This window comes from Tamandua tetradactyla, chromosome 12 (genome assembly GCF_023851605.1).
Source record: "Tamandua tetradactyla isolate mTamTet1 chromosome 12, mTamTet1.pri, whole genome shotgun sequence".
NCBI classification, from domain to species: Eukaryota; Metazoa; Chordata; class Mammalia; order Pilosa; family Myrmecophagidae; genus Tamandua; species Tamandua tetradactyla.
In genome coordinates this window covers 55,333,986-55,348,923 of record NC_135338.1, presented here as the reverse complement: position 1 = coordinate 55,348,923, position 14,938 = coordinate 55,333,986, and the positions used below count along the sequence as shown (strand labels likewise).

The 14,938-nt window shown below is 38.8% G+C and overlaps 2 protein-coding genes across 11 annotated transcripts in view; one reads left to right on the top strand and one right to left on the bottom strand.

The window, feature by feature from the left end:
- Positions 1-432: 432 nt before the first annotated feature.
- SERPINA10 (serpin family A member 10) lies at positions 433-10,030 on the top strand. Of its 2 annotated transcripts, none has more exons than XM_077123441.1 (5): positions 433-532; positions 3,461-4,273; positions 5,708-5,981; positions 7,367-7,517; positions 9,673-10,030. In XM_077123441.1, exons 2-5 carry the CDS (start codon positions 3,514-3,516, stop codon positions 9,862-9,864), a joined length of 1,377 nt encoding a protein of 458 aa, XP_076979556.1. In that variant the 5' UTR covers positions 433-532; positions 3,461-3,513; the 3' UTR covers positions 9,865-10,030. The 2 variants fall into 2 exon arrangements, with proteins under 2 accessions (XP_076979556.1, XP_076979557.1); XM_077123442.1 differs by having other exon boundaries at positions 458-539.
- PPP4R4 (protein phosphatase 4 regulatory subunit 4) overlaps positions 4,257-14,938 on the bottom strand; it is a 190,244-nt gene continuing 179,562 nt past the window's right edge. For 7 of the 9 annotated variants that reach the window (XM_077123440.1, XM_077123432.1, XM_077123436.1 and 4 more), the window contains 2 exons: positions 10,761-14,296; positions 4,257-5,348 (listed from right to left, as the gene is read on the bottom strand). In XM_077123440.1, coding sequence (XP_076979555.1) covers positions 14,272-14,296 — 25 coding nt within the window. In that variant the 3' untranslated portion in view covers positions 4,257-5,348; positions 10,761-14,271. Of the gene's footprint in view, positions 5,349-10,151; positions 14,297-14,938 lie in introns of those variants that run through there. The other 2 variants (XM_077123434.1, XM_077123433.1) reach the window with 2 other exon arrangements.

The window sequence follows — 14,938 nt, the reverse complement described above, 5'->3', positions numbered from 1 at the left end:
TACAAAGTATTACATATGGTATAATTCCTTTGTATAAAATGTAAATATAAATAAATTTATAAAGACAGAATTAGATGAATGGCTGGGGAAGGGTAGAGAGATTGACAGGTGACTGCTGAGGGGCATGTGGTTTTTCTTTTCAAAGTAATGAAAATGTTCTAAAATTGTGGTAATGAATACACAACTCTTTGATTATACTAAAAGCCATTGGTTGTACACTTTGGATAGATTATATTGTATGTGAATATATCTCAATAAAACTGCTTTTTTAAAAAAAAAAGCAGAAGCTCTGATGGTAGAATTTCAGTCATATTCTGGGAGAGGAGCTGGGGAATATGGGAAGCCTCTCCCTCTGTCTTTGGTTTTCCAGAAACTCCACCATCTCCAATCAAGATGTTAATCAGTAACAGTCCCATGGGTGGATCATACTTTGGAATAGCAAATATTTGCTGAAAACTTTCAGCTACAAAACTAACCTTCTATCTCTACTCTGAATGAAGGATCTTCCCAAGCACCAGAGGGGCCACCACTGGTAAGAGGTAGTGGATTCAAGGAAAGCTTTTAAAGTGTCTAAATAGGGAGGTTTGGGGTGGCTGGACAGCAAAGAAGGTTCAATCTTAGATTTCTTAGGGGCTGGAAATGCAAGCTGGGAGTAGGGATAGAGTAAGAGGCATATTATTGACATGAAGAACTAACTTTGTAGGAAGAAAACCAGAGGAAAGGAGCTTTTTAAGGCTTGCTCTTTCATCCCCCATAACATTCATTGTGCAAGCTATGCTTAATCTCTGGCCTTCTCCCTAAAGACCTTCTATCCCTGCCAAACCAGTGATTCTCTTCCATGACTCCTTGGGGAGGGGAGGATTCTGCTCCAGGTATATTCCACCAAGGCTGAGAAGTAGTGAGCAGTTGCTTTTTTACCACTCATGTACTGTTTAGGAAGGTGTGTCCTCGTCGATCTGCTTGATGGCATCCTCATCCTCAAAGGAGTAGCCCTTGCCTATAGATTCTGTGCTGTTCAGTGGATGAACAGATCCCACAAGGAATACAAGGTGCTGTTCAGGAAGCAGAGTCTGGGGTCCTGGGTCTAATACTGGGCTGCCACTCCACAGAATGAAGGAGGATTTTCAAGTATCGTGGGGCAAGTCTTAGCATTCGGACATCTATTTAGTGTGTGGGGATACCTTCTTGACTTCTGTGGTGGAGAAGCAATGCTGAATTCAATAGTATTCTTCTATGGTTTAATCTACAAAGTAGTGCTAAATACAGTAATGTAGTGTAGGCATGAAACTAGGGTCATGTTTGAAGGAGGAACTGACCCAACATTTACAGAACTAGAAGCCATTTGGAATCAGGAAGTATTCCCTACACACTAACTTTCAGGAAACACTGCAGAAGCAGTTTATCAAATAAGGTACTGCTAGAAGACTGAAGTTCTGAATCCTTTGGAATTGAGCATAAGCACAGAGTGGTGTACTGAAGCCAAGGACTGGGGTGTAGTATTGTTCTAGGTATTAATGAGGACATATGCATCAGAGAGAGAGGCCTGGGAACTTTACCTCATCACCACTTTTTGCTAGGGGTGACCCTAGTTCACAATGAAGGTCTCTGCTAATGGGAACTGTGTTGCTAAGAATTTGGCCTCCCAAATGAGGTCTAGCATTTGCTCTGGTTCCTGGAGAGTAACCTCTGAATCCTTGGAATTTCTCATACCTTAGTGCCTTTGTTATTCATGGTGCTTCCCTACCAAGCCTGATCCTTTATGCTAATTAGGTGGCTCAGGGTGGGGCTGACCACACTAGAAAGACCAACCATGTGATTAAGGTGTGGGGCTTGGAGCCATGTGATTCAGCCTGACCTTCTGGAGAGGAGAGTGCTGGAGCTTGATCAGCCCTCATTCCTAGATAATGAAATACCAATAATAAACTGGATGCTGAAGGTTCTGATCCGTGATACACATCGGATGTGCTGGGAGGATGACACGTACTGTTTCCATGGGGAGAGGACACAGAATCTTGGCCTTTGAAACCCTCTCAGACCTCACCCTTTTCTTGGCTAGTATTGATTTGTATCCTTTTTGCTATAATCAAATGGTAATCATAAGTATAGCTCTTCCCAGAGTTCTGTGTGTCATTCTAATAAAATTTTTGAACCTGATGGGTGGTAGGAATCCCCAAATTTTTAGCCAATTGATCAGAAGTGTGGGTGACCTGGGAACCCCCAAGCTTGCGGCTAGAGTCTGAAATGAGGGCAGTCTTGTAAAGGATTGGGCTCTTAACCTGTAGGGTCTCTTCTAACTCTGTGTAGTAGAGAGTCAGAATTGCATTGCAGTTGGTGTCAGACTGCAGGAATGGTCCCACCCAGGTCTGTCTGGGGCAGTAGGCACAGAGGAGAGGATGAGGGTGAAGATGAATCTTGGTGACCTGCCCTCACCTGCCCAGCCAGCCTCTGCAACCCAGCCCTGGTGAACTGAGTGTGGAGACAGCCTGGATGGCACAGGCAAGACCACAGCCATTTATTCAGACTTGCAGTCACTCAAGAGCCAAACTCTGCACCCTGAGGATGCAGAGGGAGCCTGAGAGGTGGACATGGTGGGTATGGCTAGTGGTGAGGAGTGGGAGATTTGGAGGTTCGCTGCCAGGGTAGGAATATATAACCTGGGAAGTGAGAGTAAGCACTTCACAGATTGCTGTGAAGGTTAGATGAAAACAGTGCAGTATGAATGAGCTATTCATCCTATTTCTATCCTGTGAAGCTCAAGATATAGTGAAGGAAGACATAGAAGGCACGAAGTTACTCTGACCCAAAACAGGGTGATTTGATTGAATGCTATGAAAGAGGAACATTAGGGGCAGAATTCCAATTAAAAACTCCAATTAAAAACTAAAAATTCATCACTTGCCCTTACCCTAGCCCTGATTCCCAACCAGACCCTATAAATTCTCAGCCCAAACAATCCATAGACCAAGGTCCCAACAGCACAACTTGAATGGGCTGACATTTACAAAGGCTGCTTTATGGCCAAACAATCAAGGGCAATGAAGAAAGCAAATTAATAGAAGCTTTGTGAAGACCTCCTGATCCTACCTGGATCTGTTCTGACCCATACCCATTCTCTTTGCTGCCTCCTGCCTCCAAAGATGTGAGCTTTGCATCTGGGTCCTTCTGGGAAAATAATGAGTGGAAAAAGGAGTCAAAGACCATGAGCTTCCTGGGGGCATGGCAAGGGATGGGAATTGAAGTTTTGGTCTGAAATAATACCTTCTCCTTAAGTAAACAAATGTGTTCCCTACCTGCTCCATGTTTTCCCAGATGTAGGAATAAACTGCTCAAGTCCAGAGAAAACCCCCCACACCTGACCCCACCCCACAGGAAGGAAGTAGAGTTACTGGAGGACTGTTTACCATCACACATAAAGGAAACATTATAGTAAGCATTAAAAACAATCTCATCTTTTTTCCAGGGGAAGCCTTGTTGCTGAAGAGTTTTGTTCCCTTGGTCTCCGCGGCTGATGAAATGAAACTAATGTTCAGTGTCCTGCTCTTCTTCCTCCTGATGGAGATGTGGCTGGTGCCTAGCTTGGCACCAGGCCCCCAACCAGCAGAGGCCAAGGCAGGGTCTGTGAGTCTGAACACCCACATTTCCCATTACATTCCCCAGAACCAGACAGGTGCTAGAGTTCGGCTACCCCTGGAAGAGGAGGAGGAGGAGCAGGAGGAGAAAGAGGAGGAGCTGGAGGAGGACCCCTGGCTGTTGACCAACATGCATGAGCTCTCCAAAGAGACTTCGAACTTTGGGTTCAGCTTGCTGCGTAAGATCTCCATGAGACACGAAGGCAATGTGGTCTTCTCCCCATTTGGCCTGTCCTTCACTATGGCAACCTTGATGCTGGGATCCAAAGGGCAGACTAAAGCCCAGATCGTGAGTGGGCTCCACCTGCAACACCTGCAGGCCCTGAATGGGACCAAGCCCATGCTCCTGCCCTCCCTCTTTAAGCAACTCAGAGAGACCTTCTCCCACAACTGGGAGCTGGACCTTACCCAGGGAAGTTTTGCCTTCATCCACAAGGATTTCCATATCAAAGAGACCTTCCTCAATTTATCAAAGAGGTATTTCGATACAGAATGTGTGCCTATGAATTTTCACAATGCCTCACAGGCCAAAGGGCTCATGAATTATTACATTAACAAAGAGACTCAGGGGAAAATTCCCAAACTCTTTGATGAAATTAATCCTGAAACCAAACTAATTCTTGTGGATTACATCCTGTTCAAAGGTACTTTGATAATGTTCTGCTTTCCTAAACCATAGGTACTGTCATCTCTTTCTTTCCCTCCCTTTGAGGGAAATGTGGTTCAAGTGAAATGATTTTCTGTGAACATGTTTTCAGATTTCACAGATTGAAACATTTATTGAACAATGTACCAGGCATGTTGCTAGACAACATATTCATTTGATCCCCCAGCCCTAATAATACCACATGTTTATAGTCCTATACAGCTTTCACAGTACCTCCACACAGCTCTTACGACATGTGGAAACAACCACACAGGGGCATGGAAAAAAGCATAGGTTTTGTCATCTGAAAGATTGTATGATTGCATCCTTCTTCCTTCATGCTCTACTGTTGTGACCTCGGGCAAGTGACACACTCTTTGCCCCCAGGTTTTTAATATAGAAAATGGGGACATGTCTACCTACTACACAGTTATGAGGCTAAATGAAACAGAATGCCGAGTTATGCTAGGCACTTAGTAGATACTAAATCTATGTTAACTATTATTATTTATAATTATTTGATCTTCCTAAATGTAAATGAAATAGGCAGATCAAGAGTTATTATCCTTTTCTGTATGGGAAGCAAGTGAAGCTCAGAGATGTTAGATTAATCAAGAGCACACTGCTAATAAATGGCAGAGACCAAACTCAAACCTGACACTCTGCTCCCAGGCTCTCTCCAGTACATCTGCCTCTCTAGCTGATGAATGTTGGTGGAGGGTGAGGACATTGCTGTAGCGGAAAGCTGAGACCAGGCAAAATTGAGACTTGGCAAGGCCAGAGGAGGAGATCCCCTCTACAGTCAGCCAAGCACACAATCCAGACAGACACTGAAGTGGAGGTGTCAAGTATCTGCATGCCAGTGGCCTCTTCTGGATTGTGTAGCTCTTTGTGGGCAAGGGATACTTCCCTCAGAACCACCCTAAGCAGCAAATGGGTGGAGAATGCCATCACTTCTGCCACATCACTTGCACAGTAGTCTGCATTTGACAAAGCTTCAATCAGAGGGCTCCTCATGCAGGTAGGGACAGGCAAAGGCCCAAAGCCTTTTCAGGACTGGAGTTAAAACACAACTGTAAAAAGAAATGGGTATTAGACTACCAGCCGGAATGAGAGTGAATTTTATTCAGATCCAGAACAATGAGGGGAACAAGGGATCGTTAGATGGCATTTCCATACTTTTGTATGTGTCTCCATTAGGCCTGACTGGTGGAGATGTATTTTGCCAACTGGGAAAGAGGCCTGGGAAGAATGATCTTTTGAGAATTTATTTTGGCAGGCTGAGCTGTGGTCAAAGCAAATCCCATAAAGAAATGTCTTTCCTAGTTGGAACAAGAAGGGGGATGGGACCCTCACTCTTTATTTCTTTAGCAAGAGCAATGCTTTTCAAGGATAGTGGCTTCTGCAATGAGTTCTTTTCTTGCCTGTTCAGGGAAATGGCTGACCCCATTTGACCCTGTCCTCACCGAAGCTGACACTTTCCACCTGGACAAGTACAAGGCAGTTAAGGTACCAATGATGTACAGGGCTGGCAAATTTGCCTCCACCTTTGATAAGAATTTTCGTTGCCACGTCTTCAAAATGCCCTACCAAGGAAAGGCCACCATGCTGGTGATCCTCATGGAGAAAATGGGTGACCACCTAGCCCTTGAAGACTATCTCACCACAGACCTGGTGGAGACATGGCTCAGAAACATGAAAACCAGGTACCACTCTTTCCCTCACCCTATACAATCACAGTCTTTCTAACCTTGATAGCACACACAACAATTTAATTCAGTACACCATGGTATAGTGCTGGCTCCCTGTGAGCTGTAATCTCCAGGAGGGCAAGGACTACATTAGTCCTGTTTTCCACTCTATCCCTAGCATCTATCACAGTCCTGGCTCCTTCATTCAGTTACTCAGCTAGTATTTATTGAGTTTCTCTCCTGTGCCAGTACTGTGATGCACGCATGGTACACAAAACAGTAGACAAAATAGGCAAATATCCCTGCCCTCAGGAAGTTACATTGTAGTGAGGGGAGACAAACCAACAAGTAACAGTGCAGAAAAGGGGGACGGGAGTACCAGGAAACAGATGCCACAAGAATTCCATGGCTATTCCTGCTGAGTCATGTCAAGCAAGGATTTGACATGGAGAATAAGTCCAGCTAAACATCCCTGATGTTTGTTCTGTCTTCATTATTTATCTTTTCCTTTGAATCCTTAGTGCCTAGCAAAGGTCCCAAACAAAACAAGCCCTCAAGACAGGTTTGTTGAATATATTTATAAGTCAATCTTCAAGAAAAAGCATATCTCTCAGTTATACTTTGAATAAAGAAACAGAACGAAGGGAATACAGTCCACAGAAGGAAATGAATACTTATTAAGCTCCTTACTACACAGCAGAGATTGTTCTTGATAGTTACATATATTAGTTCATTTAATACTTTAAGCAACTTTGTGAGATTGTCATTGGTATTTTTGGCTGTACTTTATAGATTAAGAAATTGGGATTTTTAACTAATTTGTATAAATTGGTAGTTTTCATGCTTTTTGCTTTTGAGCCACTGAACTCATATTTTCAAGCAAAGTATTTTCAAAGGAGAACCTCAATATATAAAATAGATAATATCAGAGTTTCTCTGCTAAAGATAGGTAGGGGGGAATCAAAGTTTCCTTCATTCTGCTCCCGTACATTCCCCAGGCTCCTAGGGTTCTCCTGGGAACCCTAGGGGTCTACAGAATCTAAGGCTTGAAAACAGCCATCATCTAGATGGCTGCAGGATTGCATGGAATTGGCTATTTAGTTGGTTTGGGTTATTTTTAAAAGATGGAAATGGATATAAAAGGTGGCATTCTTTGCCAAAGAGAATGTGAGTCATTGGCTGAGAAAGAAAACCAGTTCACTGAAGCTGAATATAATCTGGTAGGCCAAAACTATTTTCTCTAAAATAGAACAGTAAAAAAGAATGGCTTGTGCTACATACAGACAACTGAGTGAGACTTAGAACTAATCTTGGAGGAAGAAAAGAACATGTGGATGCTTTAATGTTCATATTCTATGTATCTTGTCTACATTTCACCATTATATGTACTTGTACCACAGAAAAATGGAAGTTTTCTTTCCAAAGTTCAAGCTAGATCAGAAATATGAGATGCGTGAACTGCTGAAGCAGATGGGAATCAAAAGAATCTTTTCACCTTGGGCTGACCTTAGTGAACTCTCAGTTACTGAAAAAAATCTTAAAGTATCCAAGGTAAGTCATGATCTTTCATTAGGGCCCAAACACTAAATATGAAATGTTCCCAAAGCCAACAAATACTTCTGCAGACCATCTAACTAATAAAATACACAGTGCCATAGGGAATTACATTTATAATCCAAAGATCTGAATTATGATTCAAGTTGGATGCTTTATGAATTTTAAGCTACTTTCTTAAAACATTTTTCAACCAATTTCTCTTACAGAGTTCTCATCCTCTCCTTTCCCAACCCTCAAGGAGACATGTACCCCTGAAATGGAATTGATTTACAGGTTCATCACCATACATGTTGAATATAACTTTAACATTTCATAATATCATATCACATGATCTTCAAGATGAAAGTAATCCCTGGGGGTCATGTGACCCAACTCCCCACCCCTTGTGGAAATCCCCTCTATAATATCCCTACTAAATAGCACTCCATTTTCTTTCCTTTTTTTTTTTTAATGCTTCCAAAGACAGGGAAATTATTTTTTCTTTGAAAAGCAGCCCAATCTACAAATGGCTACAACTGCTAATTTTATTTTATTTTTATTGACCTGATATTCCTCCCTAACTCTGTGTTCCTAGTTCTGCTTCTGAGGCTATGAGGACCCAGTTTGGTCACCATCCCCATAGAATGAATTCCTTCAGATTATCGGTGTTTCCCAACGGAAGTGCTGCTGGTTCTGAGGGGGATGCAATTGTCTGTCTTCCAGAGCAGTTACATGCATTGCAGGAAACTGGTTAGCTTCCCTGGCCTGTGCTTATTAATGCCCGCAGTAACACCCCATCATTGTTACAACTTTAATGTTCCCATACATTTCCAAATGGCAGCAAAATTTCACTATATTCTTTCTCCACTATGAGGTTTTGGTTAACATTTTCCATACAATGCATTTTTCAACTATAAGGAAGGTGAAAAAAATGATATCCACTTAAGCAGGACACATTTGGCTTGCAATCAACTCCATGTTTCTCAGGGATGGTTTATTAGCTTCCTGGGGCTAGTGTAATAAAGTACCATAAACTGTGTGGCTTAAAACAATAGAAATTTATTCTCCAACAATTCTAGAAGCCAGAAGTCTGAAATCCAGTTTTCAGCAGGCCCACACTCCCTCTGGAAGCTCTTGCAGCTTCTGGTAGCCACCAGCATTCCCTGGCTTCTGGACATATCACTCTTATTTCTGTCCCCCTCTTCACATGCCTTCTCCTCTGTGTGTTTTCTCCTCTTCTCTCTCTTTTATGGACACTTGTCATTAGATTTTAGGACCATCCAGGTAATATAGATTGATCTCAAGACCCCTAACTTAATTATTAATTACATCTTCAAGGACACTTTCCCAAATAAGGTAACATTTGTAAGAACTGGGATTTGGATGTGGACATAATATTTGGGGGCCATCATTCAACCCTATACAGAAGTTAGACAATTAAACATAATTCTGCAGATCAGGGTTGTTTCTGCTATGAACACATGAGAAATTGAAGAAATGTGCTACTGTTTTACAAAACATCGTCAAGTTTAAATTATAAACCAATAAATATTCTCCCTCTGCTTACTATGGGAAATTAAGACTGTCCAGGTGTTATTATGCAGATGTTTTCATTGTCTCCTTTTGTGGTATATATATAGGTATATCACTCATATCACATGAAGTTCCTGGACTAAGGGCCTCCTAAATATGGCAACCAGCGTGAATGCAGGCAGGCAGAGTTCAAGAAAGGCTTCAGGACACTGGGATTTGCCCTAGGCGATGCATCAGATCAGTATCAGAGTAAAAGTGATCAGCATGGCAGGCACAGGGAAGTTGCTAGAGAAGAGAACCCACACCTTCACCCCCAAGAGGAAGGTCAAAGTACTCAGTGATTCCAAAGTATATGTTCAATAAATACTTTGATTTGATACATGCATGCATGAATTGGCTAGCCAGAGACTCCCTGAATTCATGCCTAGAATGCATTCTACATTTGGGCTCCTGAATTCTCCTAGATTGTTTTGGCTTTCCACAGCAGTCTCTGATGCAACCCCAGACCATTCCTCTCAGTGCAGATGGGCCTTGTACTCCCAAATCCCAGGGGCATGGCCCCGTTTAGTGCCACAGTCAAAAATACCCTCCTTTCAGCTGCCTCACAGATGGTCTTCCACATTATTTTCCTTTCTAGGTTTTACAAAGAGCAGTGATTGAGGTCGATGAAAAAGGCACTGAGGCAATGGTGGGAACTCTGTCAGAAATGATTGCTTATTCCATGCCTCCCATCATTAAAGTGGATCGGCCATTTCATTTCATGATCTATGAAGAAACCTCTAGGATGCTTCTATTTCTGGGCAGGGTGGTAAATCCGACTCTTCTATGATACAGGGCATACATAAGTACTTAATGCTATAGGAGATGCTGAATCTGTCGCATCTGAATCTACTCAGGATAATGGCAATGGGGGCAGAAGAGCAAAGTGTTCCTCTTATCCTCCGATACTTTGGGCTGTTCTTAGATAAATGCACATATTAAAATGATATATATTTAATGAGATGTTGTGTAATCTTTTGTTAAGCCTGTTTCCTAGAGATTTTGTTATCTGACTGAAGACTGGCTAAATGGAAGTCCTTTACCTTTCTCTGTTGCTCACCTATCTGGACATAAAAAAGAGTAGATGCAAACAGTATTTCAAGATAAAGCCTTTAGAAGGAAGATATGCATACATTCTTTTTGTCACATGTTTCTCTCTGTACTTCTCTCTGGTACAAAACAGAGAGGTGTTTTATTTCAATCTATTTCACAATCATTTCTTGCTGACTAAAACTGGAAATAAATAGCCAGTCACTCATCTGCCTCAATGCTACCCATTCCACTCCAAGGTGCATCAAATGATATGGCAAAGACTTTAGTTGAACAACAGATCATTTAGTTTAATACTTCCATTTTAAGACAAAAGAAATATGGACCCAGAGACAGGCATGGTTATATTATACATACATACATACATATATATGAATATAATCCAACGTAAATATGTATCTTGCTTAGTGCAAGAATGAGAAATAAAACACTTCCATGGGGCTTTAAAAGTATTTTGGTGGGGGGGGCCTTAGATATTGTGTCTACTATGCCAAATGAATAACTCATCTCTATCAAGAGAAAGGAAAATACTTATCCCAGTCACCCAGTTTGGCAATGGCAGAGTAAACGTTTCCACTCTCCCTTCTTTCTAAAACTATCTGATAGGGTTCAGCTAAACAGGCAGCATATACATACCTCTCAGTTACCCACTGTGGTTAAAACAGAATATAAGCATGGACTTGTCTCAAGGTAAAAAGGAAACCAGCAAACATCCCCCAAATTTTCTTAAGGCAGTCATTTTCTGTCATAGAGATGAGAAAATATTTTAGGAGTAAATTCAGGAATCATGAATTGAGCTAACTAATCTTAGAGTGTCAAATGTTTTGAGTAAATGATTAGTTGAGTATTATAAATATACACTTTTTCTGTCTCCTATCCAAGTTTAAATATACCTAAAATTAATTTATTGACTAGTCATCTTGATTACTAGTCTAAAACAGAGTAATATGAATAGTATTTAATGTGAGTAGGTAATAATATTAAGAGGCTCTCTAAGGATTGACTTTTCATCATTCTAAAATCTGATGAAAATTACTAATGAAAATTACTAATTCATTCCTGCATCCATTCCCAAAACACTGATACTTGTTCAGGGCCAGGCAATTCTAGAGTATAAAACACACTGACTAAGACAGAGGACTAAATTCAACCAACCTTCCTAAGTGACTTGTTTGTGTTAGATTAATTTTGAGAAAAAATAGTTGAAAGAGGAATAGAGGAGGATCCAGTCAAATTTCTCACTTTTAAGAGATGAAATCTAGAAAAGAAAACCTATAAGAACAATACCCTCTGGAATAAATAGGGAATAAACCCAGTTATAAAAGTTTTCATTATTACTGAAGGATTCATATAGCATGCAGATCATAGCCTCACCCTCCACTCCCATATACACTACAAAACAACAATAGAAAAACAATTATGTCTAACACATTGCTCTTTAAGGAAGAAAATGGTCTTATTCTGCCCCACATATGACTGAAGATGTTCCTAAGACACTAGATTTGAGATTTTCTACGTATGTATGCATTGTGAAAAAATTCAGAACACTGAAAAATGAAATTTATCTTTATCTTTAAAACATTTCAAGATGTTAACTGATAAACAAATCTAAATACTTTTCTAGACTTCACTAGACTTAAATGTTGAGTTTTAAAAATTGTTCCTACAATTTTTCTCTCACGCAGACACACTCTCACATACTTAGTATAACAACTGAGACCAGATTATTGAATAAATCTAATTCATTTTATCCTTAAGGCAAAACTCCTACTCAAACTGAAGTGCCTGTTTCATTTCAATTCAAATATATCACATATGCTCAATAATTTCAAGGCAAACTGAAGCCATCCTTCCAGAATAAGAATAAGATGCCCAAGCTCAGTTAAATAATGGAGATGATTTTAAAAATATGAATGCAGTTGTGCGAGAAAAATTCTATAAGTTCCTTAGTTTACTTCTTTTAAGTAAAATCCTTTCGAGTCCTATCTCCATTTCTGCCAGCAAATTTGAGCTCTATACGCCTGCTTTTTTGCTTATAATGCTAACTACTGGAATTCCAGAACCTACCTTTAAAAACGCAAGTTTCCATAATTAAAAGAAAGAGATATTTCCTTTTTCCAGCAGAAGATCTCCAGGAAGAGGGAGATCTTCCTCTCTTATATAATTAGTTCAAAAGATCTATTTGATAAATTGTTACTGAAAACTTTTACAAGAATATCTATCTTCCCTTTTTTTGTCTAAATGGAGATATGTGTGGAAATTCTTAACTATTACCAATTTGTTCTTCACTGTTTCTATAAATATGTCCTTGGAAGTACAGTTTTATTAAAAATTTCTAAGATTTTAGAAATTACCAGGTTCTGTGAAAAAAATCTCCAAAAGTAATTCTGATGAGCTGTTTTAATTGATAATTTAGTACCTAGGAATAAGATTGCAATTGATTTCTCTGTATTCCTAAACTTTATAAGTGTAGGAATTTTTCTCTATCAAATCACTTCACTCCTCTCCTATATGCATCATGGGAAGATAAAAGCCTAAAACTCTGCTAAATTTATTATTTAACAAATAAATTGATATTCTCCATTTTATTTGAGTCAATCCTGACTATGAATCAAACTGTTGGAAAAACTAATGAATCCTTCATGTCCCATTATGCCCCACAATACTCTATTCTAGATCATAATATATTCAATTCCACATTATGGATGCCAGTAGGAAACATAATTAAAATAGTTAAATGAAAACCACGAATAAGTTCTAAATTTATTTAGCCAATATTGTCAAGTTCCTTAATCCTACCCAATTTTAACCACTGACAAAATGAGCAAGCTGGACAAGTCCATTTACTTGATGATCCTTTAAAGAAGAATATTAAGAATCAAAAGAAAAAAAATAGCCAAAAAGAGGCCATAAGGAGAGGAAAGGTGTAAATAAAAGGCATAAACAAGTTTCACACTGAATTATTATCTCCTGAGTAATTTATAGTTGCCATCTCCCGTATGCTACTCTCATTCATTACTTAAAAGTAAACCATCTTGCTTTTTAATTACAAACTAAAACTGCAGAAAAATATTTAAAACTTTTTTCACAAACACAGGTTTCTCATTAACCTATGTTTTATTTTAAGCAAATTCATTATTCATTATTTCACATTTTATAAAGTAACCACACACATATGCATTCACAAATTAGATCATCTTTATCATACATCAATATATTTTATAAAACAAATATTTTCTAATATTAATATAGGTATATGCTGATTGCATTGTGAAATAGAGAAGCTCACTGTAGCTCCAAACAGTTTATCTCAAGAACTGACATTTCAAAATTAAGAACAGTATATATTCTGCAGGCAAATTATGATGGAAATATTTATCATTAATACAAATAAATGCTGTTGACATAGCTTAAGCATGATAGCTTGGAAGAACAGCTGATTCAAACTAGATTCATTATTTTTAATTAAGTAAAGACATACGATCTAAAATGTAAACAAAGTATTTATAAAATAAATTTTCAAGGAAATAAAGGAAATTATCAATCTATTATTTTTAAAGTACTTGTAGCTAAAAGTTATTGAAAATCATCATAGAATTTTCACTGCCAAATTTAAGTTTGTGGATTGCTAGATGTAACACATTGTCACCACAATCACAGGACCAGTAAGTTGTGGACTGTTGTTGGTATTCTCTTCAGTATGACTTTTTAATTGGGCTTGAAGATTTAAGAAAAGAAGTATCTTCCTTACATCCCCAGTTCCCCTCAAAATGATTACCTAGCTAAAATAATTTCAGCTGATTTGGATTTTCATACAATTTTTAAATGCTAAAACTCTAAATGAGAACAATTAAACAGATGGTTCCTTGCACACATAAAGGCCGACTTGTCTCTTCTGCAACAATAGTTAAAGCATGTAACTAAAGTTGTTTTTCATTATACTTCACTATAACATTGGAATTCTGCAACCACATTATTATATTATATATTATACCTCCTAGGTCATCTAATTTAACAACATCAGATACCATTACATCTCTTTTCCATTCATTAAAAAAAAAAGGCCCCAGCTATTGCTTTAGCTTTTGTCCATCAATCTCATCATCTCCAGCTGTCTTTGTTTTGTCTCCTTCACCAAGCAGATGATTTATGGATTAGATTTTCTGGATTTTCTTTTCAAAACAAAAAAAAAGAAAGAAAGAAAATTTTAACCACTTTTCTGAGAATCCTGATTTAGGGGGAAAAATGAATTACACTTTAAAATTATACATTTTAAGGATGAATTACTTTTACTTATCAAAAACCCTATGTGCTATTAACATGCATTCAAATTGGGAAAAAAATTAACTCATACAACTTTTCATACATTTTGCATTTTGTATGGCTATACCAGAAATAAACACAGGCCTGAATATACCATTTGTCTAACCTTAAAAAACATAAGTCATGATGCATACCTTTACTTTCCTAAGGATACTGACATTCCTAAATACCAGATGTGTCATCTCTATGACAGAAGTTGGAAAATGTATTACATAAGATTTTTTGAGAGGTAGATATTGAGACGATACTTCTTAAAACTACTTCCTAGGCTTATTCCTTTTAATGTTTTATTTTCATTTGGATATGCATAGCTTTGGACTTTGAATAATACTTCATAGAAAAAGACCAATGTTGGTATTAATCACCTACTTCAGCTATGTGGCAGTGTGCATTTATGAGAAAGTCCAAATTAGAACCATATTGTATGGGAATGTAGTTACGGACTTACATATGCAGTTACATGTAAAAATAAAAAAACTCCTTTGAGACCA